At 39.3% G+C, this 25,992-nt stretch overlaps 6 protein-coding genes across 13 annotated transcripts; 2 read left to right on the forward strand and 4 right to left on the reverse strand.

The window, feature by feature from the left end:
* Nucleotides 1–1,158: 1,158 nt before the first annotated feature.
* LOC104784469 (piezo-type mechanosensitive ion channel homolog) lies at nucleotides 1,159–12,197 on the reverse strand. Its single transcript, XM_087511315.1, has 21 exons — nucleotides 12,057–12,197; nucleotides 11,889–11,969; nucleotides 11,444–11,603; nucleotides 11,190–11,347; nucleotides 10,848–11,004; nucleotides 10,578–10,764; nucleotides 10,246–10,361; nucleotides 9,931–10,015; nucleotides 9,612–9,827; nucleotides 9,349–9,526; nucleotides 8,852–8,980; nucleotides 8,581–8,754; nucleotides 8,190–8,423; nucleotides 6,171–7,718; nucleotides 3,575–6,054; nucleotides 3,094–3,489; nucleotides 2,825–2,983; nucleotides 2,072–2,581; nucleotides 1,829–1,979; nucleotides 1,611–1,755; nucleotides 1,159–1,520 (listed from the first exon to the last, which is right to left on the reverse strand). Exons 1-21 carry the CDS (start codon nucleotides 12,103–12,105, stop codon nucleotides 1,376–1,378), a joined length of 7,458 nt encoding a protein of 2,485 aa, XP_087367441.1. The 5' UTR covers nucleotides 12,106–12,197; the 3' UTR covers nucleotides 1,159–1,375.
* Nucleotides 12,198–12,637: 440 nt separating this feature from the next.
* Nucleotides 12,638–15,080, forward strand: LOC104783393 (protein RESISTANCE TO PHYTOPHTHORA 1, chloroplastic). Of its 4 annotated transcripts, none has more exons than XR_767226.3 (5): nucleotides 12,638–12,921; nucleotides 13,131–13,341; nucleotides 13,427–13,596; nucleotides 13,697–13,811; nucleotides 14,056–15,080. XR_767226.3 is itself a non-coding variant. In XM_010508551.3 (4 exons), exons 1-4 carry the CDS (start codon nucleotides 12,694–12,696, stop codon nucleotides 13,721–13,723), a joined length of 636 nt encoding a protein of 211 aa, XP_010506853.2. In that variant the 5' UTR covers nucleotides 12,638–12,693; the 3' UTR covers nucleotides 13,724–13,982. The 4 variants fall into 4 exon arrangements, 1 of the variants encoding a protein (XP_010506853.2); XR_767227.3 differs by having other exon boundaries at nucleotides 14,060–15,080; XR_015597415.1 differs by having other exon boundaries at nucleotides 14,168–15,080.
* LOC104783395 (uncharacterized) lies at nucleotides 13,846–14,590 on the reverse strand. Its single transcript, XM_010508553.3, has one exon. The coding sequence runs from the start codon at nucleotides 14,588–14,590 to the stop codon at nucleotides 14,093–14,095; it is 498 nt and encodes a 165-aa protein (XP_010506855.1). The 3' UTR covers nucleotides 13,846–14,092.
* Nucleotides 13,846–17,640, reverse strand: LOC147946441 (RNA demethylase ALKBH10B-like). 5 transcript variants are annotated; one of them, XR_015597414.1, is made up of 7 exons: nucleotides 17,058–17,556; nucleotides 16,683–16,819; nucleotides 16,267–16,397; nucleotides 16,081–16,182; nucleotides 15,881–15,990; nucleotides 15,661–15,815; nucleotides 13,846–15,578 (listed from the first exon to the last, which is right to left on the reverse strand). XR_015597414.1 is itself a non-coding variant. In XM_087511317.1 (7 exons), exons 1-7 carry the CDS (start codon nucleotides 17,419–17,421, stop codon nucleotides 15,185–15,187), a joined length of 1,380 nt encoding a protein of 459 aa, XP_087367443.1. In that variant the 5' UTR covers nucleotides 17,422–17,640; the 3' UTR covers nucleotides 15,018–15,184. The 5 variants fall into 5 exon arrangements, 4 of the variants coding, with proteins under 4 accessions (XP_087367443.1, XP_087367444.1, XP_087367446.1 ...); XM_087511317.1 differs by having other exon boundaries at nucleotides 15,018–15,578; nucleotides 16,280–16,397; nucleotides 17,058–17,640; XM_087511318.1 differs by having other exon boundaries at nucleotides 15,018–15,578; nucleotides 16,280–16,397; nucleotides 16,608–16,819; nucleotides 17,058–17,569.
* A 2,492-nt stretch (nucleotides 17,641–20,132) lies between these two features.
* On the reverse strand, nucleotides 20,133–21,436 carry LOC147946442 (uncharacterized). Its single transcript, XM_087511321.1, has one exon. The coding sequence runs from the start codon at nucleotides 20,813–20,815 to the stop codon at nucleotides 20,282–20,284; it is 534 nt and encodes a 177-aa protein (XP_087367447.1). The 5' UTR covers nucleotides 20,816–21,436; the 3' UTR covers nucleotides 20,133–20,281.
* A 1,153-nt stretch (nucleotides 21,437–22,589) lies between these two features.
* LOC104784487 (RNA exonuclease 4) lies at nucleotides 22,590–24,632 on the forward strand. Its single transcript, XM_010509512.3, has 7 exons — nucleotides 22,590–22,725; nucleotides 22,856–23,007; nucleotides 23,095–23,240; nucleotides 23,420–23,625; nucleotides 23,707–23,895; nucleotides 24,024–24,104; nucleotides 24,203–24,632. Exons 1-7 carry the CDS (start codon nucleotides 22,685–22,687, stop codon nucleotides 24,423–24,425), a joined length of 1,038 nt encoding a protein of 345 aa, XP_010507814.2. The 5' UTR covers nucleotides 22,590–22,684; the 3' UTR covers nucleotides 24,426–24,632.
* Nucleotides 24,633–25,992: the final 1,360 nt, after the last annotated feature.

A 25,992-nucleotide genomic window follows, 5' to 3' on the forward strand; every position in this document is an offset into this window, starting at 1 on the left:
AGAGTTGGCAAAGAAAACAATCCTTCGAGAGACTAAAGTCAGCGAGTACATGAACACTCCTGGAGACTTAAGACCAAATAAAGCGAACTAAGGGGAAATAACCCAGACAGACAGACTATACAAACATCTATTCTTTACTTTCCGGAACAGAATCAAGAGATCCAAAAAAAGAAACTTAAAACCTAAATCTTAAGATGACAATTAAAACAAATCTGAGACAAGAAAAAACACACAACAGATTAACTTCCAAGAATCTCCTTTACCACAAGTTAGAACCGAATGAACATGCCGTGGGACCCTTTATGCTGCTTCACGGAGGAGCTACCAGGGGCGGTAAGACACTACCAAAGCCTAGAGACCATTCAGGAAGAACGACTCTTGAGAAACAGGAAGGAGATCTCGATCTGCGTTAGTAAAGATTCTTCATCAGAGGCAGTGAAGTAGCAGTTGGACTGCCTCAGCCATGAACCGGCCAGATCTGAAGCTAAACTTGACGGAGAAAACAAAAGCCAAGAAGCTGAACCCAATGTTAGGAAGATCTAAGCTTAGAAATTCTAGATCTGAAAATTCTAGATTTGATGGCGTTGGAAGAAGAAAAGATGGATGCGCCGATTAAAGAAAGAAACAAAGGAAAATTAAAGAGAGAAATCCGACTCCGGTACTGAAGAAGCCACCGGAGTCGGTCAACCTTGGTGCGATAGTTTTTGGCTAGAGAGAAGAAAAAGGGGGTTTTAGGTTTTTTTTAGAGAGAAAGGAGGTATTTTACGTTAGATAGAGAAACTGCGTTGTTGTGAGTTAGGTGAAGTGTTTTATTGGTATACTAAGAAAAAAAAAAGGAGGATGATGATGGGGGGTCTGAAAGTCTTAAGTAAATAGTAAATCTCATCTTAGATGTGCGATAGCAATAGGAGTGTTTGGAATATACTCCCTCCATTTCATAATATAGTATGTTTAGATAAGTATTTTTGTTTCGATGTTTCCAACTTTCCATGCAACTTTAAGATTAATTTTATATATTATATTATTCAATCTTCTTTATGATTGGTTAAACTTTTTAAAAGTACATATTTTTTAATATGCCTGTTTTAACTAAACACCCTATATTTTGAAACAAAAGGAGATGATTTGAGTCTATTATACACTAATAAAGTGTCTCAATAGCAAAAAGTTGTGTATGTGCTATTAATTTTGTAAAAGTGTGTTTAAGAGTTAAATTCTCTTTTCACTATGTCATACCTACATAAATCGCTCTTACAATACAACAATCAACTAAAAGATGATGAGAAGAAGAAGAAACAAAAAATCCCTCAGAACTATTTTCTCAGTATGTACAAATATAACAAAGTGTTTCTATACTGTTACAGACTTGTTGGACCTAAGCATCGTAGTCTAGCTTTGTATACTCAAGCAGCATGTGCGGGGATCTATATATCTTCACAAGCGTCCAGTATAGAACTTCTTCTACTCCAAGCTCACCCTCTGCTCTTGCCGCATATAAATCCTCGCATATGGCTATTAATCTACAATCAACAGTGAGTGGTCTTAATCTCTTAGAGATTGAGAGTATCATTGAAAAGCAAAACTCCTGAACAAATGTTTACAGATGTTACCTGTCACACGAAGGCAAGTTCTCGTAAGGTATTCTCATACGCAGGTCAGAGCATTGAAGCCTGATGAATCGCCCGACGGCTAGTACAAATGTTATATAGAGTCCCCATATACTGAATTTGCTGAGGGTGTCACCCAGAAAGCCCTCTGCAAATATTTCCGCTATTGTTAATAAAACATGAGTCTTGAACAAACAATTGAAATAGAAGAGCTAACTTACGTGGGGGTGTTTCCTCAGACATTATGATAGCAACTGGTCCATCCATACCCTCGCAAGCGCTGATATTTTCAGAAGCTTTAAGATTATGGAATGACCACCACCACTTGAAATCTGCATGGTTCATGAGTATGTCTGCACTCACTTCATCCTTCTGTAGCAACAACATTACAATATTGGAAGTATAAGCTAATACAGGAAACATTATCTGGTATATAATTCTTGGCTTGTGCAGACAAGATTTACCTGATCCTCGAAAGACCTGACATCGCCAGAACCGGTAACACGGAAGAACTTTGGGTACAAATTATGCACTCTAAATCCATCCATTGATCCGTTGAGAACCATTTGTATATCAGAGCGTTTTGGAAGGTCCAGAGGGTCGACACTTCTTTCATATTTTACAGTTTCTTTGCCTTTGGGTCGGTCTCTGTTAAGAACCCATGAAAAGGTGATGTCCATATCTGTGTCCCAGTCAAGGGACTGAATAAATCTGGTCACAACTGTGTCAGGGACAAGCCATAAAACACTTGCATCAGCTTGGCAGCATATCAGCTGGATGTCATTTTTGTTGTATGTTGGCAAGAAGCTTTGGGATCCGAGATCTAGCCCGAGATCAATGTTATCCCCTGAGATTCTCTCGCATAAGGTTGTTTGGTACAAAGTAAGCTTTCCACCGACTGTTTTCAAATCAATCTGAACGCTCGCATCTTTTATAGGATTGGCAATGTTTGTTGGATTTCCACTGCTATACATCTGGAAGGAGAAAGCCGTTACCAACAAACAAATGACTCACCAAATACTCAAGTTGTAAGTCATCACTGAGAATTGTTGGTTAAAGCCAGCACATAATTTTTCTTTTCCGATACATATAACTATATAAGCATCTAATCATCTATGCATCATGAGTACTATCCATCCCAAGAACGATAATTAAGACTCCAAATGAAAATACTTTACAAAAACAGTGAGTAAGTTGTGTTGTAAGAAAATTCTTACCAGCATAGGAGCCCAGATAACACATAACAAGATGAAGAACAGACATATCCCGTTGCAGCATTTAGTCATTTTTGTTTGTTTCTCCCCATGTTTATGTGTTGCTCGATTTAAAACTGTATCGCATTTGACAAGGTACAAACTCGCATTTACATCTTCCAACTGCAAAGGAACAGAACTTAAGCCCTTGGCAGTGTATTCAAACTAAACATGAATCATCCATGAACATAGCGAGGGTTCCAGAAACAAATGCATGGGATCAAACGACATACCTTGAGCCAGTCATACATTGTCAGTGATGTGGCTGTGCAAGACCAGTCAAGTACACATCTCAATTCATACAGGAAAGGAAGAGCACGGTAAAGTCTGTAACCATAGTAATTGATCCGTGAAACTTCACTTGTCAAAAACTGCCGATACAAGGTGCTTTTATGAGGTAGTCCATAGCGGATTTGAATGGCCTGGAGAGCTAGCGACATTGCTTTGGCAAGAAATATCAATCTGAGGGCCAAGCCAGCAGCGTGTTGCTGGGTAGGATATATGCTCCAAGCATACTCTGTAACTGCATAAGTGAAGAGAATAAGACTGAAGAGATAGTATACCACTTTTCCAGTCGCAAATGAGCAAAGATAGATGACCCGATCAACAACAATTAGGAAGAAGATAACCTGCCATAAAAGCGTTTCATCGGGTTAGGGGACTGATACAAAACGGGTGTGAAGAGATAAACAAAACTTGTAGGAATGGGATTACCATTAATATAATGACAAAGTCAAATGGGAACTGGTCTTCTAGCTGATATACATCAATAAACTCGCTTTTATTTTTTATGACTGATGAGTAGAAAATGGCAACCAGAAAGAAGACGATCAGATCAGCACCAAATATGTAGGCATAGAGGTCAGTTTCTCTCTTTCCTCCACCAATCACAGAGAGAATGGGGTAAGGAAATCCAGTTCCTTCAACAAGTCCACTATGTTGAGCTTTACGAATTTCTTTCGCCACATCAGAGGCTGGGGTAAGTGATTTGTACCATTCTGCAGAAGAACACCCATTCGTGGGAGAAGCATACTCAACCTCTAGAACAACTAAGGCCTCGTTTGGGGTCTCTGTACTCCTCTCTATACTTTGTACATGAACCCTGCTAGAGTAAGGGCAGAGATCAGGGTTTCCCTTCTCGCATCTCTCATTATGAACAAGCCTAAGCAACTGATTCATTCTACATTCAATTCTTTCAGGCTGAATTCCATCTTCAGGCCACATGTGAACATCCATTGTCACCTGAACAAAGTAAGGAGGGGATTCTGCTCCACGTGTCAGAGATATCCAATATCGGCAGATGCTTCTGATCACCAATTTGACACTATCTCTTAGCTTCTTGAACACATCATAGATTCTCTCGCTCCAGCTAATTCTTGTAAGATCCTTCTGGCTACCACGGGCATTCCGGCGTGAAGTAAAATCTGCAGAAGGAACCCAATCACCATCCTTTACTGTTATAGCACTCTGTATGAGAGTAAAGATGTAAATAAGGAACAGAGGCAACGAGCTGACAACAAATGATGATTTGATTCTTTGCGTTGGAAATCCCAATTCATGAAGAAGAGGTGCATCAATGCTTAAACCACAGTGCTGGATTATAATCTGGTATAAATACTGGAGCAGGATATAAATTTCTGTGTACATTAGCATGATGACCCAGAAGATGTGAGTAGGACCAGTGTGAACGCAGAGGGCATATAGAAACAGTGCTGCTAGATAGACCATGGAAAGCAGACTGAAGTTCCACAGAAACGCAATAATGAAGCAACAGTAGCAGACAATATCGTTATTGGACTGCATCCTAGACCAAATATGTCGAAGGATCCTTCCTATCTGAAAGCTAGTGCCATCACTACTCCTGTCAGACTGTAGAGATGCTGACCGTTCAAAAGGTGTGTGTTTTCTTTTCTGACTTTCCATCTCATCATACACCTCATCATCAACAGAAGACTGCTCATTTGTATCTGAATTTTCCGGTGAGATGTTTAAGAAATTCACAAGGTTATTTACTGCCTGATTTCCAATAAATTGTACCTGAGAAACACCATCACCGATGAGTTGCACTGCAGAAATCAACGGATTCTCCTTTACTTCAGACTTTTCCTTTCTTTCACGTTCCATAGACATCACATCAAGATCCTGTTGAACTTCAGTTATCTCACAAGGAGATGCTCCAAATGAACACTGTGGAGAATCTGGTGCTTCTGGAGTGGTACTCATAGGAAACTCATGAGCTTCAAAAGGATACAGTGAATCCTCGTCAATAAGCTGCTCTTCTTTCTTGTGGACCACTCCGTCAATCTCAGGACTGGCTGCGCCACTATCTGAAATAAGATACGGACTCTTTCTCCTTCTTAGACCTTCAGTGCGCGGAGAAGCAACTCCAAAATTAGAATCAGAATTCATTCTGTGAAGCTGTACCCGCAGGTTCAGCATTTCAGATTTCATCTTTTCCACCTGCAAATTCCGCTGCCGTTTTTTTTCCTCAGCCTCACGAATTTGTTGCAGTTGCTCGGTCTTCCGTGCTGCTTTCTTCTCTTGCTCCCGCACAATAGCACCGATTTGCTCTGCTTCAAGATACCGCGAGACATAATCAAACTCCTGGGAGGAAAACATGTAGGACTGAAGAGATACTAGCATAAATATGATGATCTCAACGAGAGCAGATCTTGCAGTGATTCGAAATCCATAGTCATACTTGTAAAATCCAATCACCTCGTATATATAATCAACTGTTTCACATTTTCCATCATTGAAGTTTCCAACAAAGGGAGACTGGTATGCGAGAGAAAAGATGATGAGAACAAAATTGTACACCCGCAAAAACCTGAATATTTTGTTTTTCTTCTTCAGTATTTCCAGTCGCATTCGGGCAAAAACAAGCGCAAATGCAAGATAACCCAGATGTAGAATGTCATACTCAAGAGTTCCTGTGATTAGAATCAGAATGAGTACAACATCCAGTAGATGGACGTAACAATAAAGCCTCAGGTAATCAAGCACAGTCCACATGCTCTTTGTCTCGAAGGAGAGATCTCTCCAGACAAATGAGTTCTTTCTTTGAGACTTCATCTGATGATATGTCGACGACTCTGAGAAACTGGATATGTGATCAGCCCGAAGTTTGAAACAAGCAAGCATGAATACCACGAAATAGCTAATAAGTGTCCGGGGGTCGTCAACTCTCAGTCCTGCAAAAAAAAAATAGAAAAAGCTTCTCCAAATAGTACCTAATTCTTGGATCTGTCAAATAAAGAATTATTGCATAAAGAACACTAAGTCCTTTAATAAGTTTGAACGGTCATACCAAGCCAACACTCCCGGCAAAACTTAAAGTTGAGAGCTGCAATACTCCAGCAGTCATGGCAATGCACACTAGTTTCAATTGGGGCCTGATCTGAAGGCAAAAAGCTATTCCATGTGGCGACGTACTCAATTGCGAGAATTGATGCAAACAGAAAAACAACGACAGGCCATAGTTTCTGAATTAGGCGTCTTCTCAAGAGGACACATGCAGCAAGCAGTGCAATATATACCATGGAGATGGCATTCAGCAAAGCAAAACTCGCAAGAAGCAGTGCAATCATGTTTATCTCAAGGCCATAGAGATTAAACATATTCTCTATCCAAAACTTCAAGTAAATTTTCAACAGATTCTTCTGTGTTTCAAACCTCTCCTTCTTCAATGCAAGAATCCTCCTCCTATTCCACCTGTGACTCTCTTTGATGCTTCCCCAAAAGTGACCAAATGAAAATCTCCTAGTACTGCCACTTTCAGAGCCTCCAGTTTTGGGGTGCAAAAAATCAGCTGCCTGACTATCACGGGGAGAGAAGAAAGGCCATGAGTTACTCGTTGCCTCGCCTTGTTTCATTGATTTAGAAGCATGATCAGTCGACGATGGATTTTCACCATTAGAACTGGAAACACTTGCAGTAGTGTCTTCTGCAGAGACAAATAGTGGACACGGCTCTTCATATTTTCCTTTGATGATATTTAAACCAGGTGTTCTTTCTAGCCAACGAAATACATTATACTGCAGAGTGCAGGCAGCAACGACCAGCACCTTGCCTCGTAGACCTGATTCTATACCCCAAAATCCAGGTTCATATACTCGAAGACCCAAGTAGAAAGACAACTCAGCATATTTTTGCCCAGGGAACATCTGAGCTTGCATGCCCCACAGTTGGAAAAGATACTCCGCAGACACCAAAAATCCAGTATAAATCAAAAATGATTTGGACGGTATTGAAGAAGACTTTGGGAAAGTTGTGCAGATGACAAGGCCAAGGAGATATACAAATCCAAACACACTAATCGGAGACAATGATGCATAAAACAATGCCGCGAACAAGACCTTCTGACCATGCCATACCAAAAATCTCTCAAAAAAACCAAAAACTCCAGGATGAAGCAAACGAGATTGACCTGGAATGTAGTGTCCACTCTGCCTCCTTTCATAGCTGTAAAGTTGCATCACGATCAACACAGCAAGAGATTCCCAGACATTATCCAGCAATGGTGCTTTGGAGTCGTAACCCAAATAAAAGTAGAGATCAATGAATTTAGATAGCCAAAGCTGCAAGCTGACAAAGCTACTTAAGCTGTAGATAAACATAAACACCAAAACTGCGTATGCTTTCAAAGGGAACCACAAGCGTCTCTTAGTTTCTTCAAACAGTTGTCTTCCAGTAACCCAGAGCAAGAGAAGGAAAATATACCCAAATGATACATAATTGGGTTTGACCAGGTATACACTTATGAGAATAGTGATGAAAGCAATGTATGTTCCACATGATCGGTACATAGACAGAAACTTCTGCCCAATTGCACTCAGAAATGAAGCAATATGTCTCTCTGTAAAGAAATTAATAGTGATTCGTAAGCATAAAATAAAAGAGTTAATATGAACAACGGCAAACAATTAGAAGAATCTGTTCACAGCATGTGTGACTTAGATTTCACAGCTTGAAAAACTACTCCTGAAGCTATCACAATAAAATAATGGCGGTAAGATGAGAACTTTTACTACTTGAGTCGATTAACTGGAAAGTATTCCATGAGGTCGACACCTGCTACTGGATCCACTACTTGGCCAAGAAGATATGATTTTACAGTGCTAATAACATGAGGACCAGGACATAACACTGATATGTTTGATTAACGGTATAGAAACTGTATTTGAGGAAAACTAATTGGCATGCATGCAAAATACTTGAAAAAATAGCTGACAATGAAAGCAAGGATTTGTAGTTAAAGTAAAAGCTAGGACGCATATAAGTCACTCGTTCAAATGTTAACTTCAAAGACAAGAAGAAAGTGCTATACCATAAGTAGTATTATCCAGGCTATAACTTGAAGATGGAGACGAATAGACGGACAAGAGGACTGATTTGTTGAGACCAGCTTTCAATATGCTAAATCCAATTGGAGGACTTGGTGTATGCCGTACAATTGCTGAGAAGGAAAATAACACCTCAAAACCATGATTATGGATAGCACAGAAGCAAGCAAGCAAGGCTATCTCCAAGAAGTCCCAGGAGCTTTCAGACCTAAGGAGACCTGCAAGAATTCATTCAGAGATTTTTAAGTGAGAATTATTCCCTAGTCGCTTCTGATCCAAAATCACCTAGCAGCTAACTTTCGAAAGGAACCTGATGATACGTGAATTTATCCTATAAGGCTATAACTTGAATTATACAGAAAAACAATAGCGTACCTAACTGAAATAGAATTTCCTTGCTCACAGAGCCTTTCTGCTTTAAGGAGTTCGACACCAGGTCGATCTCAAGAATGTACAAAAGTGCAAAATGAACTTCGCATAGTAGAATCAAGGACTTGCGTATCTTTCTGTTGATGTTATGGCTCAACAGATACATAAGGAAGAATATAACTGAAAAAATAAGTCCATTAAGATACACTATCATGAACAATAATTTTCGCAAACACCCAGATACATGAAAAAGCAAATGGGAGGGGGATTAACATACCATACACAGCATGGAAAAACCCAGGTTTCATGGCAATGAGGAAAATCAGTGCAAGCATAATAGCCCGCGAGCATTTCCGCAATCCCCAAGCAATGGTGGCGACGACCAGTACCTTTGTTTCTTCATCAGCTGTGATTGATAATAACTCAGCCGTTAAGAACAGTTCTTAAATTGAATAAATAGCAGAAGACTGAAATTGCCACCTAAAATAAACACGAAATAAACTAAGCTTGCCAGTCTTAAGCTTTTCACCTTCAAAATGGCACAGTACATAAATATTTTCCATGATTATTCTATATCAAAAACATTTTGAAATATATTTTGGATAGTGTGGTAACTCTTAAATTGTCCTGGATGTTTCAGGTAACATGATGCAGAAAAGATGATAGGCTGATCGTGATATACAAGTACTCCCCATTTTTCTTAGGTTCTGAAAAAAGTGGAAGTTGGAAAACATCAGATAACTTGCTTTGCAGAACTGTATGTGAGACCATTACCTTCAGCGTAAGATCTATCATTGGAGGTTCTGGAGCTCTCTTCAGACAGGTACAGAAAAACAGAATTGTTAACAAGATTACCCAACGCAACCAACATTCCCAAACCAAACTGTGCAAGCAAAAAGAATCCAGGTATAGTGTAATGCCAAAGTCCGACCATCTCCCAAATTTTCATGTCCTGTATATTTTATGACACCAGTTGTTAATTTCCATTTTAGTTCTTTTAAGGTAGCTAAAAAAATTGCACATAGAGAAGGTATTACCTTTCCAACCTTAGTGTTCAGAAAAGAAAATGCCACATTGAATATGTACGTACTAACAGCCCATAAGAGTATAAATACGAGAAGAAGGCCATTTAATCTGTGCAACCGGAACAATGACGGGAAGGCATAGATAATGTAGCCAACATATGCAAGGAGGCCAAAAGCACACAAGCTCGCAAAGTGAAAACTCCAGAACGAAAGAGCAAATAGGGAGACCTGTAAATCATGAACGCAAATAAAAAACAGAGTGTGAGTTTCTGACACAATACGTTACTTTAGCTGATACATACACTTTGATACCAGAAATACAAATATATACCGGAAAACCATATGTGAAGAAATTAATACTGAAAGTCTTGAACACAGCTCCCCTCAGTAAAACATTGGTGTGCCTTACACCGGCCCTGAAAATTTGGAAGAAATTAACACATTAAGTTGAGTGTGGGTACTACACATCTAAAATGACTAATCTTGTAAATCCCAGCCAAGAGAACATCCGTTAGAACGTGTAAACTAATTAATATCAGTAAGAAAAAATTTAAACAGACAAATTAAAACTTCTTATAAAACACTGAAATACTGGGTCAAACACCACAACAGCTCCCAGTACGAAACAAAAATCTATATAGAATACCTTGATTCTCGAATAAAAAACGAATATTTTGGAGGAAGAAGCCGCTCTGCCAAGTTATTTTCACTTGTGGACATGATAAAGTCCATATCCTCCAGGTCTGACCTCACATATGATAGCTGCAATAGCAGAAAAGACAGTCATGCCATACTATTACAGATATATTGATATAATAAGGTGTTCATACACAACACCCGAAGCACGCTTACCACATATTGACAGTTGTTTTTAAGAAACAGTTCATTAATATAATCATGTTACAATTGTATGAGAGCAAAACAGAAAGCAAAAGACTAACGATGATGTAGACCAAGACAAAAAGCAAAAAGACATACCATGATGTAGAATGACACGAGGAAAAGACCAGAACAAATATCAGGGCCCTCAGTTTCCACAGAGATTCTGAATACACCTATAAAACTTGCTATCCATCGAATCATATCTGAAAAGTTTATTGGTAGTTGATAAAGGTACAGCAGGACAATGTTGCACCCTGCGTAAATATAAAGAACTCTCCACCACCTTAACAAACAAAAAATGACCAAATTTCAGAGAATCAGGGTTGGAAAGTGCAAACTTTGCATAATAATCGATAATCTATCCACCTGAAAAGTCCTGAAACGTTGCTTGTCAAGGACCAGTCCACAAGACCCGCACAACTGCCAATAAAAAATGGCAAGGAAACCCATGATGGATTGCAGATACCCACTGCCAATTGAACTGCTGGTAACAACAAGCAGGAGGCAACCCTAAGATGACTTCCTGAGTCATAAATAAGGAGATAATGTCAAAATAAATGACTTCAAGATGGAAAGAGAAAAGGTACCAGATGAAGCTTATTCTTCGTAAAAATAGACATTACTGAACCAGATGAACACATGATGAGAAACTGATATGGTAGGAAGTATTTGGAAAAGTCGTCTGGGACTAGTACATAAATAACAAACCTAGATGTTCGAAAATTCCTGAGAAGGGGGACCACCATGTGTCCCGCCATCGAGCGAAACCGAATCTACTACTATATATGTCAGCTAAAGCAACTAGTGATGTTAGTAGTTGTAAAGCCAAGAAATACATAACAGTGGGGTTTCTCCAAGAGTTTAATCTGCAGAAGCCAACAAAAGAGCGTATCAACTAAAAGAAGTAAATAAGTAAAAAAAGGCAGTAAGATGTAAAAAATGATGAGACTAATAATTGTTACATCATAAAGCCGAGAAGTCTCATCCAGCCAGTCTCTGCTGTATCCCAGTCTTGACCTACAGCAGCCCAGATGAGAAGGTACACCAGTTGAGCAAGAAATACTGCAAATGAAAAGATGAAAATGGGCCATAATAGCCAATGCCTCCTCTGAAAACGGTATCCTGGCAAAGTGAAAAAGCAAGGTCCAATGTAAGTTTGAGATAGTAAACATCAGCTAATAAACCATAGCCGATTAAAAAGAAAAAAAAAAAAGCGAAGAATACTAGGAATATTAAGGTTTTTTTTTTTATTTTCCCTTTCATCCAAGAGAGGAGACACTCTTAATTAACACAAATAAAGAGAAGCAAGATATAGATAAAGCAATAGACAAGATTGGGGGTTGGCGCTGTTTATCAGATAAAAAGACAAAGAGAAAGTGATTAGAGGGAAAAGAAAAAGAGTGTTACCAATTTCAGGTGCAATATAGTGAACGAGGAGGAAAGCTATCAAATCAACAAAGGATATCACACTCCAGTTAATAAGTGCGGCTGTGACAGAAGAGAAAACTCATTAGGCAAATGAGAGAAAATAATGTGATCATTCAAATATGTGGATACAAAGGAGGAAGGCGGTACCTGCGAGAAGTAGCGAAGGCAACAAGAAGCCCACCAAAAAACTCGCCATGGGAACCTTCCTCTTTGTGTCTTAACGATCACCATATCCCAATTCTCATCGAATTCAATAGATCCAATCTCTAGCTCCCTCCGACCTCAATTCTTCAACAAAAAAAAAAATAAGGCAAAATGAAATCGGAGAAGAAGAAGATATCAGAAATTCCAATTTCTCACGAAGTCTATCTATCTAACAAGTTGAATTCTTTATTTCTCAAGAAAAAGAAGGTTGCCCCTGTTGAAGAATTAATCTAATTTCATTTCAAGGTGGATTGGGAAATCTTCTAAAATCCAGAAGAAGCAAAAAAAAAAAACTGAACTCAGGAAGAAGATGACGAAGATCTTTCTTTCTGGCAATAATAATAATTAATTCCAGAAGATCTTTCCTTCTTTCTTCCATCCGAGCCGAGCCGAGAAATAGCTAAACCAATCAAACCGACGTGGGCTCGGTTCAATTGAGAGTTGGTTCAAAGTGGGTCAATAATACCGGGTTAGAGTGGACCGGTTCAATAAAGCCATCAAATCAAAAAAAGGGAGTCCCCCAAAGAAAGAAAGCAAGCCCAGCCAGCAGCTCCTTCCTTCCTTCCTTATCGCGTGCGTGATGATGATGAGTTGGTGTCTCTGCAGCACCACTCATGGCCATGGTGGGGTCTCTTCCATTGCTCTCGCTTATGGTCTTCGCCGTAGACCAAGAATATCATCGACTTTCCGGATCCGCGCCACTTCTGACGGAGTAGAATCCAAGGATGATGACGAACCTCTTCTTCCTGATAACCCGCCGGTCTCCTCCTCATCCTCTTCTTCTGCTCTCGGTAAAGACTTGAAAAAGGTCCGAATTTTCTAACTATTCCCTCCACCATGCTCTCAAATTTTCAGCTGAAAGAAACGGGGAGAGTTTTTTTTTTTTTTTGATTTTATCTTAACAAATCCCCAAATGCACAATGAATGATTGGTCCATCATTCATACTCAACAAAGCTTATGCCTTTTTTTTTTTCTTTTTTTTCTTTTTTTTTTGGTTTCAATTCATAATCAATCAGGTAGTGAACAAGACTGCTGCAACCTTTGCCCCGCGGGCTTCCACCGCCAGTAAAAACCCAGCTGTCCCTGGAACTACTCTCTATAAAGTTTTTGAGGTTCAAGCGTATGCATCTATGTTCGTTGGAGGGGTCCTTTCTTTCAACCTCCTCTTTCCCTCCAACGAACCTGATTTATGGAGGCTCATTGGGATGTGGTCCATTTGGATGTTCAGTAAGCTGCATCCTTCTCTCTCTCTAACTCTTCCTTTCCTTTTCTCTCTCTCTCTCTCTCTCTCTCTAATATTTATTCTTGGCAGCTATCCCTTCTCTTCGAGCACGAGACTGTCCAAGTAAAGAGAAAGAGGCTCTTAACTACCTCTTTCTCATCGTCCCCTTGCTCAATGTTGCTATACCCTTCTTTTACAAATCCTTTGCTCTTGTCTGGTCTGCTGATACTCTTGCCTTCTTTGCCATGTACGCCTGGAAGGTATTCCATTCCTCCTTCTGAATTTCGATTGCTTATCTTTGGGCCATTATTTCTGCTGCCTCACATTATTAGTTTTTTTTTGCCTCTTACTTACTTCCAGCTTGGATGGCTGGAAACAACAGAGTAGGGTGTACCTGTGTTGGGATTCTTTGTCTTCTCTTCCTTTGAATCATTCTTCATTTAGCTTCTCTGTCGAACGAAGCCTATCGTGTCAGGTACGTGGGTTTAAGGCAAACGAATGTGAACACATTTTTCGACAAGAATATATGAGCTTAGCTCTTAAGGAATATTTCTTGTAAATCATAGAATTCTGAGGTGAATTTTAGCTCAAAATACAAGTCTACTTTTTCTTATCAAGAATGCAGCTGCTAAATTTTAAAAGAAAATTAAAGAATTGATGAGTAAATCAAATAACTCTTTTGCATCCTATTGTCTGTTGGTTGGTTCTTCTTCAACAAGGAAGCGAGAGAGAAGGAGAGGCTCAACTTGTTTGGTTCTAGGCTAAGCCTTTTCTCATCTTCTCCAGTGTACTCTTGATAAAAGCATCTGATTTCTTATTTATATCATCTAGAAGGGGCCTCAGACGTCTATGCGGCTGTGGTGGTGGTTTCCCTGCTTCAGGCTGGTTGATTTGTTGCTTGGGGCTCGGCTCACCCAACATGCTCTTCTTCCCCTTCTCAAGTAACCTCTTCTTAGGGCCGTTACTACCATTAGCTAGTCTGATTATTGTCTCTTTCTCTGATTCTTGTATTGACGAGCCAGGGGAGTTGTTCTTGGATTTGCCGTTATCCTCCGAGTCTTCTATTTGCTTGAAATGAATAGTGATGTCAGTCCTTGATCCCTTCTTGATCAGTTTGTTCCTCTCAGGATTATCTTCATTCATCTCTTTCTCTCCCAATATCCCTAGTTTAGCCACTACAAATTTAAAAATGCGACGGCAAATGCCTAGAGGCCGCAGAGAGCTGCTGCTGTCATCATCCTCTCTTCTGTGCATTGTCTGTCAGGAAGAAGACTAGAGAACCAGAAAAGGATGTTCTTTTATCTCTAAGGGATTCTTGTCCCAGAGGAGTGGTTTTGGTGTATATGCGAAATATGTAGGACATGAAGAATTGAGTGGGATGTTGGATTTGCTTTGATTCTACGCTTGTGGGATGAGGAAAATTGAGCCAGTGAGAAGCTATGTGTTTCTGTCGTTTTATCCAATAGAAGAACAAAGAAGACAAACAGAATCTCTGAAAAGCAGTTGCAAGAGCAAATTCGGTTAGTTTCCTCTTTTCTTGATTGAAGCTGACGATCTTGGAATATTATGGCAAATGGGGCTGTGGGGGCATACTTCAAGATTTTAATGCAAATACAGTTTAAGGTTATGTGCACTACTTCTACTTCCGGGTGAATCATGTATCAACATTCAACAGTAGATGTAACGCAATACCCTAATCTTCAATCTATAAAATTTAGCAAATAAAATGTTAAGAAGAAAAAAAGGGGGAAAAACCAACCAAACTCTCTCAAGTATACAACCGAACCAACCAAAAGACTCGTCAAAATAGAAAAAGAAAGAGAGCTTCCGTGCGTGACACTTTCCAACTCAGCTCACTCCTATCTCGGGCGAAGAGGATTCACGATCTGCCACCGACTTCACTGCTGACAGGAGACGCAGCCTCTGGACACGCGGGGGGAGATGCTTGGCTGGTTTTCTTGACGATACAGGCGGTGTCCACGGCAAGAAGACTCCAGTGCCGCCGTCCAACCTCTTGGGAGCCGGAGCTAGCATCACCAGTGGAGCTCTGACCATGCCGCAGGCTGGAGGAGCTGGGGTGCCTGGTCGCCATAGGGAGACGGGGTTAGTGATGGGCCGCGGCTGGACCTTGCCGGAGTCTGGTTTGAGTTTGAAAAAGGTGATTGTGACTCTTTTGTTGGGCGAGGGACACATTACATGCCTAGCCATATCTGCGCTGTTACCCCTCATCACCAACAACGACCTGCGACATTCTTCTTTTGATTAGAAACAAAACTCGAATACAATCAACATGACAGTTGGGAAAAATGGAATGTTCCCATTACCCTTCCTTTAGTGGGAGAGTTAGTGAGCCCCTGAAGTTGCCATCGTTATCGACCCCGAGTCTGTGCCCAAACACCATGGTTGATTCAGATAAAACAAGAGTGGATATGGGTTGATCCACGTGAGGTGGTTTCTGGAATGGCTGAGAGTGCTCGTCCTGCAAACAAGCCCAAACCTTAGCTGGCATGATCAAGGGATCTGGAAATGGGAGTGTAATTTTACCTCGTCGAAGAAGTTGATCACACAGCCATTTGGTCGTTTGTATTCAGGAATCAGGCGCCATTGAAGAAGATGGTCGATCACACTTTGAACAAGGGTTGGGATAGGTTCCACTGCAAGCACGAGTAGGGAGTTGTCAGCAAAGATTATATATACACAGTGTTTTCGTAAACGGATGCCCCAAGACCTTTAATGTCTTTCACCTGAGTGTTCATATGTGGTGTTGCCGAAGATTGGAACCCCAAGCTGAAGAAGCTCTCTTTTGGTACCTTTGGTGTTCTTGTTGAACAGAACAAATGTCTCCCCTGCATTTTGGGATGAGAGAAACTTTGTAAGGTTGACGCAAAAAAACACGAATGAGCTAGAGGGTAAAATTAACGCAATATTACCAATAAAAATCACCTGAAAGTTGGTGATTACGACCAGCCTCTCGGAGCTGATTCATAGAATCAAGAAGCTTGGAGAGTTGAGTTCCAGTGAAGACATCTTCGTAGAGTTTGAGTCCTTTCACAACATTGGCCTGAGCAGGAGCAAACAACGCATGCTAATTAGTCATGGAAACAAAGAAGCAACTTCATCCATCAGGACGTACGAGACTACACTAGTAGTAACTAATGAGAGTAAACAAAATGATATGGGTAGAGAGAGCATTCTTTACTAATAATTAATTAGAAGAAAGTTTTTTTTCTAAAGCCCTGATAAATTTTGCGGTTACTAAAACAAATCAAACCTCAGAATGTATAAAATCAGGTCAGCTTTGGTATCAACTCTGCCTAAAGAGGATTGGGGAGGGGTTTGAACTTGCCGTATGTCCTCTAACATGTTCCTTGGCTGAAAAACGCTTAGACGACTGCTTGAGGAGTGAATCCCTTGATTCACAATCTTCCTCGTGCTTCCAACAAATTGAGATCGTTTCGTCCACGCGCTCTTCTTCCCGAGATCCTACGATAATTTACATTTTTTTTTTTTTTTAAGTAAAAAATTTAGAGAGTGAATGAAGGCCGTAACTAGTAGTAAACGAGAACAAAAAGAGAAAAATTACTAAAAGACATGACGACATCATCGACTTATGTTATGTTATGTGTATCCAATAATCATCAATCAATATGTCCATCCAACGTACGGTTTTTACCCTGTTTAGCTATTAGACAAAAGAGAATCACATTTGATGTTAAATTACCGGAATCAGTGATATCGCTGGAAGGAGAATCATCATCATCATGATGAATGGCTGCTGCTTTGCCATGAAAGCATTTCTTGTCCGTGGCTAATTGTAGCTCGAGGGTGACTTGAGAGATGGAATGGTAATTCTGCATCTGGAGCACTGGGATCCAGTTGAGCCTTCGGCGATGAAGCGCTGCCATCACAGCCTCGTACTCCGCCGATCCGCCGCATCCCTGCATAAGGTGTCCGCATAGTGCATCGATGATGGCGTTGGCCGCCGCAAACTCACCGCGAAACCACTTGATCATGACGTCTTTGGCGGCGGAATCAGATAATAGCACCGGAGGAGGCTGAACAGGAGACGCCGGCGTTTGAGCCATTATATTAATTATATTCCAACGAGGAGGAGGTTTTGGGTTTAAGGGGGGGTTGGTTGTTGCGTCGTCGCCTATTTTTTTTTTTTGGACTTTAAAAACTATATTGAAAATACATCAAAAAAAAATAAAAAAAATAACTGTTTGTAATCTTGCAAGTATGATGATGGTGTTTAAATATAGCCTTGGGGAAGGAGTCGACTCGATCGTAAATTCGTAATTAACAATTTAATGACTCTCTAAATTAAAACAATAAATAAATAAGATTTATGTAAAATAATTGGAAGGGAAGTGGGTCCCACAGGCGAACAAGTCACTCGAGTCCTGTGAAAGGTAACAACCGATTTTGTTCCGCGACTCATGACTCATGAGGCCCTCTCGCCTGCGGGAAAAGACAAATCCCCTTACGACGCCGTTCCAACCCACCTACCTACCTATTTTACCTGTTGTTGTATAAGTATTACAGTATTACGTTTTATAATCAGAATATATAATATGGTTTGGGGTTTAGAAGAATGCATATATGTTTGGTACGTGTATGACACTCATGATCTACAATTAACTCAAATTTTACGTACAAGTCTGCTCCACTTTTTATGTCCCGTTCTTCTACTTTTCACTGTTAGTTACTTCCTACATATCTAACGTACAGTTTGATGATGTCTAAGAACTATTAACATGATTTCTATACTACTGTATATAGTTAAGACTTTACTACTATAACCAGGAGCTGTTACCTGTACTGGCTCTTTCTTTTTCACGGTTTGCCGATTTCAACTCATAATGTCCGCGTTTGTTAGTTTTGAGATTGACGACTTGGTCGCTTTAGTCTAAAAATAGAAAATACCTTCAATTCGTTTTCCACGTGTGTGTGTGTGTGTGTATGTGTGTCTGTACGTGGAATATACAATAAACTTATGTATGAACCCAAAAGCACAATGTGTATGAACCCAAAAGCACAATGAATTAACACACAAAAAAAAATGTTTAGCTAGGGTATTGGTCTCTCTGTCACTGAGAGGTCATTGATTTGTTCGTAATTTTCGTGCTGGCCTTTTTCTAAGGTCATTGACGATAGCGAGTAAAACAGACAAATGAAATTACGTAAAGACGATATATATCTATATATTAATTAAATACATGAGAAGACGTAGGTAGACGTTATACAACTCACAGAAAGTAAATTACAAATGACCAACCATTATTGTCTTGATGACTCAGCTATCGTGCCACCGCCCAGAACTGTCCTCTCTCCTCGCTTACACAATGTCGACTTGCTATATCGAAACCAAATAATCCTCCTGGTATTTTAGTTGGTGTTTTTCTCTCTCTTTTTTTCTGATAGATACAACAAATTATAGTATAAATGGACATAAAATGCAGACAGACGTTATAGCAACCAGTCTTACAATACTCAGTCACCAATTCCCTTGGCCTAATAACATTTTTGTGTTTTCTTTCTGAACAAATAATGGGTACACAATTCGTATCCATATATGTCTGCATTTTATGTATGTGTTTGCAAATATTTGCATTTTAAACAACACCACACGTACAATGCTAAATTATAAAGTAGACGGGCGTCTTCGAGTTTTATTTTTTCAGACAATTGTGGTAACACCAGATTTAGTTGACATATGAATTTTATTATAATTAATTTGAATTTTAAGTAGCAGGATGGCCGATCATCAGATTCGTTGTATTGATATTGTTATTAATTTAGGGTTTACGATTAAGTAATTAAATTGTTTATAGAAAGAGTAGCACCTAGCTACTATGCATCTGGGGTCAAACTTGACTCTTGATCGTCGAAAAGGGACTTTATCTGCGTTTATTATTATTAACAACAACAAATTATATACAGTCTCTTTTACAAAAAGAAAAAAATAGAAAAATAAACCATTTGGAAAATAATACTATAGATTTTCGAATTTGACGATGCAGTGTACAAGCTACATTAATGTTCTTAGATATTTAATTTCCAAATACAACACAAAGCACAACCCGTATCCATATCTAAGAAAACTATGAGATAGGAACAAATATATACTAGTATATTCAACGAAACCGAATAAGTTAACCATTAAATTTACAAATTAAAAGTAGTCTTTTACAAAAATAAAATAAAATGAAAGTAGTCGTAGACCGGAATATGAACAAAATAGGCTGTACGTAAGTAATGTTTTACAGACAGTATGTTTTTTTGAGGATTAAGGATGATATCCGTCCGAGATCAAAAATTAATTGGAAATCTCGTGTTAAGAGGCAAAGGGTATGAGTAAAATAAGAAAACGAAATCTCAGATGAATATACTGTATCTGCCCTTCTTTTAAAAAAAATAATATATATTTTTCTGGTTGGCATTAAATGAAAAGCAGTTATCGTTTGAAAACGAATATTCAGTACAGGTCAGTCATGTTACTTACGTTACGATCCAACGACAAAAAACCTTCTTACCAGCACATCCAGAGCCGATCAGGGGTCTCTTTATTTTTTATATAACGTACTTAACGATCGTGCTTCGTGCATGTCATTTCGTTATTACGAAAGCTTTGTCATTCATTATTTAGTCAATTATCTGAAGTTATTATCAAAGTATATGACGGCCCATCAGAGCCCATATGATATTTGTATATCATTATTTTATTATTAGAACGAAACGAAACCAACCCACTCACTACCAGACTGACTGGTAGTAAATTAATTTAAGAGCAAAATGATCAACATTATTACTATTAACGCAACAAAATCCATGTCCGTACTTATTAATACAATAGAATCTTTTACGAGTATCAAACCAAAATCATTCAGACAAATTAAGGCCAGGATTTGTTCAAAAATCATCATCAGTTGTCAACATGTCATATCACTTGAAATAAGTATCGTTAGTTGGGTTGTTAGCACGAGCAATGGTGGAAGAGGACATGAGCTTCATCTTCGCCTTCTTTATGTACTCAGAGAACTGATCTGATGATGATGATCTCCCACTGCTACGGCCACCTACGTGAGAGTTATGGACGTGGTGATGCTCACGTGTCTGATCTGTTTCACTTGTCTCCCACGCATCGTCATCGTGATTCGTCGTCATTGCCCTGATCTTCAGCTTCGCTTTCTTTATATAATCGGTGAACCTCTCGTCCGTTTTGATAGTCGTCTCCACTCGAGCGATCACCGTCTTCTTCGGTTCCATCTTTGTAATGATGGGTTTGGCTGCCGCCGCCTGAGTCGACGATGTCTCTGCAAATTTGACGCAAACGGCCTCTGCTGGGTGGCTTGTTGAAGGTTTGGTGGAGATGCGGCGAACAGTTCGGACAGGACTCGTCACTGCTCTGAAGATCTTCTCACAAATTCTGTTTTCTTGCTTCTTCTTGCTACTACTGTTCTGTGAGTTCTTTGCCATCTCAAGAGAGCTTGGGAAATACTGGAGTCGATGGAGTGATATGTGCAGGGAAGATGGTGACCGTTAACGAGCTTTTTATAATGAAAAATCTATGCTTTTGATTTATTTAATATTGTTTGTTAATTGCAGAATAACGTGTTCCAACATTCAACGAGAGAAGAAATTAAGGGAGAAGAAACTGTTGAAAGGTGGAAACTTTTACAAGTTTTTCAAAAAAGGAAGAGTGATGCATGTTAGAAAGGGATCGGATTCTGATTCCACTCTGTGTTTCTTTCTTCTTCATTGTTTTATTTTTTTTTTGGATTTTTCCTGTCAATATTTGAGAATCAGCAGCTGTCAGGACTCGGGGAGAGATTATATCTATTAGTCCTAACGCACCGATCTTCCAATTACAAGCACTAACGTACATGTTATTAAAATTACACCGTAGATTCTCAAAATTAGGTCCCTTTCCAATTTATTTAGCTTTTGCTAACTTATACTGATTATTTGGTATGCTTTTCTGATGATTATTCTTTCCCTTCGATTAGCATGAATTGTTTTATACTCTATGGTTTCGCCTTTTCTCTAAGAGATAGATAATCTACATATTATTTCAACCTAATATTATTAATCACACGCTTTCAAGAGGAATTGTATTTAATCTTGGATTTCTTTTTGCGACATAAAAGGTTGAAATGATTTATCATGTTAGTTAGTCCTGGGCGAACGGTTGGATCCGAACAAACCGAACCCATAAACTAATTTTGGTTCTCGATACCGAGTACAGATAGCAACTGCCAGCTGCAACTGATCGACGAAATTGATTTGCAAATCCAAATGTCGGGTCGGATCAGTAATCGGAAACCGATTGATTTTACCTAAATCGAGATTTGTGGACTCTCTATATAAGGTTAATCTAATAATCTAGTTTAATTTGTTTTTTTTTTTTTTTTTTTTTTGTCTTTGCGCCTCTGCCTCTTGTGAAAGCGAGCAAAGTTCTCTTTTTAGTATACGTTTTCCTGAAATTTGGTGAGGTATGGTGAATAAGGGGGAGGCCAAAAGATAGATTCCTTCGATTTTTATGAATTAAGAATGACTAAATAAGGACATTGCAACTCCCTTTTCCACTATTGTATATCTTCTTGTTATAATTATTTCTGTTTAGCTTCAGTTACTTTCGACTAGTCGCTAAACCCACTTGATTAATGACTAATCCCTAAAAAAATAAGTCATTTAAGTATTATATGTCTTGTCCGATTAACTCCGACTTAATCTTATATATCTGATTATTTTAGATTTCTAAGTATAAAAGTATGCTTTTGTTGATTAGACATTTAGATCGGGAGTTTGTGATGTTTTACAATAATTTATGTTCCAAATTTTAATAAAATCATATTTTTTTATCTTAAAAAACATATCTTCATGTGTTTTTCTTGCAATTTTGAAACAATACTATAGATTTATATTTTATTTGGTGTTTTTTAATACTAAATATTTTTTGTTTTATTGTTAACACTAGTTCATAATTAGTTCTTTTAGTTTCTGATTTTCTCAGTAGGTGATAAACCTACTCCAAACATCAGATTAGGGCCTAAAATGTTTAAAAAAATGGTAGAGATGGTCATGCAGGTTTTATTAATCTCTTAATTTTTTTTTTTTTTAAAAAACTGAGGGGGCTTAACTGTTACTTTCAAAAGTTTAAGGAGGATTTGAGGAGTACGATTTCTGTAATTAATTTTAGAGAAGGGGTGGTGTTGCAATTATAAAGAAAGATAGGAAGTAGCTATAAAAAGTAAAAAAAAAAATCCCCAGGAAACTCGAACCCTTCTTCTCCGGTGACAACACTAAACCCCAGGCGGTGACGTTTCGACTCGTTTTTGATTTTCCATGGACTCTCAGTTTATTTCTTCCGGAGATCCCAGAATAAGGTTCACCTCTCTAATCTCCAGTTTTTTTTCTCTTTTATTCTGGGCACTCGAATCACTTTGGCTTCGCAAATTCACTTTTAGGGTTGTGTAATTCGAGTTGAATTTTGTTTTTGTTTGGTGGCACTGGCAGGCACAGATGCGTTGCTTGCTACAAGATGTTCAATAGACGCGAACACCTCGTCGAGCACATGAAGGTTTCGTACCATTCAGTTCATCAGCCTCGGTGTGGGGTTTGCCTGAAGCACTGTAAATCCTTCGAATCTGTTCGGGAACACCTTAACGGTAATAGACAGATATATGATTGTTTCCATTCCACATACAACATTGCTATGGATTTGTTTTGATTCCATCACTATTTTTGTATTTCAGTTCCGGACCATCTTTTCAAAGGAAACTGCAAAACCATTTTCTCTGAACGAGGCTGTAGTCTTTGTCTTCAAGTCTTTGAGGAGGCCGCTGCTCTTGCTGAGCATATAAACAAGTGTCACCTCTCTCCACCTCCTCCTCCTCCTCCTGTAAGTCTTTGTAACTAGGATCAGAATCAGAGACTCACTTACTAGCTGTTGGGAATTCTGTGTCAAATTGGATAAATGTGAACAACCTGAGTGTATTCTTTTCTGATTATTGAAATACTAGCACTAGCAGTTTCCCTGTCGCCATCCTAGAGTTGATTAGTGCTTTATATTCACGTCAGGCAACATCTACCCAACGGAATCAGGTTAATCCTTCTAGGCCTCATGGTGCTTCACGTCTCAAGGCAGTGTCAATTGACTGTGAAATGGTAGGTAGTGGTATTGACGGGTCTACTGATCAGTGCGCTTCTGTTTGCCTGGTTGACGAAGACGAGAATGTGATCCTCTCCACTCACGTCAAACCACTAAACCCTGTCACCGATTACAGGTTCTTCTTGTGGACGTTTGTGCTTGTTTTGGTTTTCTAATTCTTCGTTATTTATTAATCTCTCACCCGCCTGATGTTCAGGCACGAGGTAACTGGATTGACCCCGGCAGATTTGAAGGACGGTATGTCTCTTCAGGATGTGCGAGAAAAAGTTTTGGCCATCTTGTGCGGTGGACATAATGATGGCGCTGGGAAGCTTCTTCTTGTTGGTCATGAGCTTAAGCATGATATGAGTTGCTTGAATCTCCAATACCCTAGCCATTTGTTGAGGTAACTGCTCCGTTTTTTTTTGTGAGTCACCTCTGGCAGAGGGTTAGTTGTACTCTGCTTGTTGTTGCCTTTGCTTGAAATCTCTCTTGCCAGCCTCTCGCTAATATACTTGCTATGCTTCACCTCAGAGACACAGCCAAATATGTGCCGTTGATGAAGACAAATCTTGTAAGCCAATCGCTCAGGTACCTCACAAAGTCATATCTCGGGTAAGTTAATCCTTGGGCTATATTTCTTGACACTGGGTACTGCAAAACTTTGGAAAACATACATGGGATAGGAACCTGGTTTGGTTTGTATGTTGCAGATACAAGATCCAATGCGGGAAGCACGAGCCTTATGAGGACTGTGTATCTGCGATGAGACTGTACAAGAGAATGCGGGATCAAGAGCATGGGTTAAGTGAAGAAGGGAATGGTCTGAACTCGTGGAAACAGAGCGATCTAGAGAAGATGAAGCCGGAAGAGCTGTACAAAAACTCCAAGTCAGAGTACTGGTGCTGGTGCCTTGACAGACTCAGCAATCCATGAAATGAAATCCCCCCCGCTTATGTCTTAAAAGAAAGCTCCTCCTCCTCCCTTAAGTCTCTTTTTGTTTGATGGGTGGATGAAGATGACTTTGTTAAGGGCTTTCCGGTTTGTTTTTGGAATTATTTGATTAGGCTTCTTCTTCAAAGATAACTCTCCTCCTTCAGAAGAAACTCGTATAAAAATTGCTAGTATATTCTCTTATTCAAATAGTGCTACTAGTCTACTACTAAGTATAATTATATTCACTCCAAAACAAAAGCTATACTTTCCAAAATTTCTCTAGAAGGAAAAAATCGTGTGAGAGGACCAAAAAAAAAAAGTAATTGGCGATAGAATTATAAAAAAAAAAAAAAAAAAAAAAAAGTCTGTGAGAGAAGAAGACGAAGAAGAAGAAGACGGTCAATTTGTTCGAGTCCCAAACACTTTGATTCTCCCCGAGACGGCGTCCAATGGCCGTGGCTCCGTCGGATTTTCAACCGACTCTCTGGCACTCGGTTACGTCTCTTATTAGGTCGGCGCAGGAGAAGAACGTCGATCCTCTTCACTGGGCTCTTCAGCTTCGCTTGACCCTCACCTCTTCTGGAATCTCCCTTCCCTCTCCGGACCTCGCTCAACTCCTTGTCTCCCACATCTTCTGGGAAAATCACACTCCTCTATCATGGAAGCTTCTCGAAAAAGCTATATCCGTCAATCTTGTCCCTCCCCTACTTGTCCTCGCCCTTCTCTACCCAAGGTAACTCTCCCTTTCTATGTCCAGCTCTCGTACAGCTTTCCTTTCGAGCTGGATTCATCTCTTTTTCTTCTTCCTATTAGATCACTCACTCTTAGTCTTGGGATTATCAACCTGGCTACTAATTTCTCTTAATAATGGTCTATACTTTAAGAAGTTGATACTTGGATAGTCTTTAGGTTTGGCTCTGGAACCAGTTATATGGAATTTCCTATACTTGGTTAATAATAATGCTCGCTCGAAATCTCCGGGTTACTACTAAATTCATTATGCTGCTTCTTGAAACATTTCCTTCAAACGGGGATGTCTGTAATATCTCTTTTTCTTTTGTTATCACACACCTTTGACCAGAGTAGGCTCATTTAGGACACTACAGTCTTATCATCTTACTGTTTCTGATCTACTCTTGTAATTCTTATGGCTGGTAATTCTAGGGTAATCTCGAATAGAAAGCTTCACCCCGCAGCCTATAGGCTCTATATGGAACTTCTCAAGAGACATGCATTCTCATTCATGCCTCTAATCAGAGGACCAGGATATCACAAGTGAGTTCCTTATCTCAGTTAATGGTGTTTTGTCGATATGGTGTGTATAACCAGGCTTTAGTTTCGAGTTCAAGAGTATGTGTAAATACTTTTTAGATCTTCTTTTTGGCGGTGCACTGGTTTTTAATGCACTGGATTTTATAGGAGTAATCATAGAGCTCATATTTCTTTGATTAGCTCTCCTTCTTCTTAGGTTTTAAAATGCATACCAATGTGAAAGTTTACAAATGAACAGGACAATGAATTCCATCGATGATATCCTCCATCTTTCTGAAACCTTTGGTATCCAAGA

This window comes from Camelina sativa, chromosome 4 (genome assembly GCF_030686135.1).
Source record: "Camelina sativa cultivar CO46 ecotype springtype chromosome 4, ASM3068613v1".
NCBI classification, from domain to species: domain Eukaryota; kingdom Viridiplantae; phylum Streptophyta; class Magnoliopsida; order Brassicales; family Brassicaceae; genus Camelina; species Camelina sativa.

What these genes read in the sequence shown, in the direction of transcription:
- LOC104784469 (XM_087511315.1), bottom strand. Translation starts at nt 12,105, where the DNA reads ATGGCGAGTTTTTTGGTGGGCTTCTTGTTGCCTTCGCTACTTCTCGCA. An exon ending in TCTTCACATATGGTTTTCCG is followed by an intron (nt 9,828 to 9,930) that starts GTATATATTTGT and finishes CATGATTTACAG; the next exon opens with GTCTCCCTATTTGCTCTTTC. An exon ending in CCTGGATAATACTACTTATG is followed by an intron (nt 7,719 to 8,189) that starts GTATAGCACTTT and finishes ATTTCTTTACAG; the next exon opens with AGAGACATATTGCTTCATTT.
- LOC147946441 (XM_087511317.1), bottom strand. Translation starts at nt 17,421, where the DNA reads ATGGCTCAAACGCCGGCGTCTCCTGTTCAGCCTCCTCCGGTGCTATTA. An exon ending in CACCACATATGAACACTCAG is followed by an intron (nt 15,991 to 16,080) that starts GTGAAAGACATT and finishes TCGTGCTTGCAG; the next exon opens with TGGAACCTATCCCAACCCTT. An exon ending in ACTCTCCCACTAAAGGAAGG is followed by an intron (nt 15,579 to 15,660) that starts GTAATGGGAACA and finishes AGAATGTCGCAG; the next exon opens with GTCGTTGTTGGTGATGAGGG.
- LOC104784487 (XM_010509512.3), top strand. Translation starts at nt 22,685, where the DNA reads ATGGACTCTCAGTTTATTTCTTCCGGAGATCCCAGAATAAG. An exon ending in TGTTCGGGAACACCTTAACG is followed by an intron (nt 23,008 to 23,094) that starts GTAATAGACAGA and finishes TTTGTATTTCAG; the next exon opens with TTCCGGACCATCTTTTCAAA. An exon ending in CACCTCCTCCTCCTCCTCCT is followed by an intron (nt 23,241 to 23,419) that starts GTAAGTCTTTGT and finishes TATTCACGTCAG; the next exon opens with GCAACATCTACCCAACGGAA.
- LOC104783395 (XM_010508553.3), bottom strand. Translation starts at nt 14,590, where the DNA reads ATGCACAGAAGAGAGGATGATGACAGCAGCAGCTCTCTGCGGCCTCTA.
- LOC147946442 (XM_087511321.1), bottom strand. Translation starts at nt 20,815, where the DNA reads ATGGCAAAGAACTCACAGAACAGTAGTAGCAAGAAGAAGCAAGAAAAC.
- LOC104783393 (XM_010508551.3), top strand. Translation starts at nt 12,694, where the DNA reads ATGATGATGAGTTGGTGTCTCTGCAGCACCACTCATGGCCATGGTGGG. An exon ending in TCGGTAAAGACTTGAAAAAG is followed by an intron (nt 12,922 to 13,130) that starts GTCCGAATTTTC and finishes ATAATCAATCAG; the next exon opens with GTAGTGAACAAGACTGCTGC. An exon ending in TTGCCATGTACGCCTGGAAG is followed by an intron (nt 13,597 to 13,696) that starts GTATTCCATTCC and finishes ACTTACTTCCAG; the next exon opens with CTTGGATGGCTGGAAACAAC.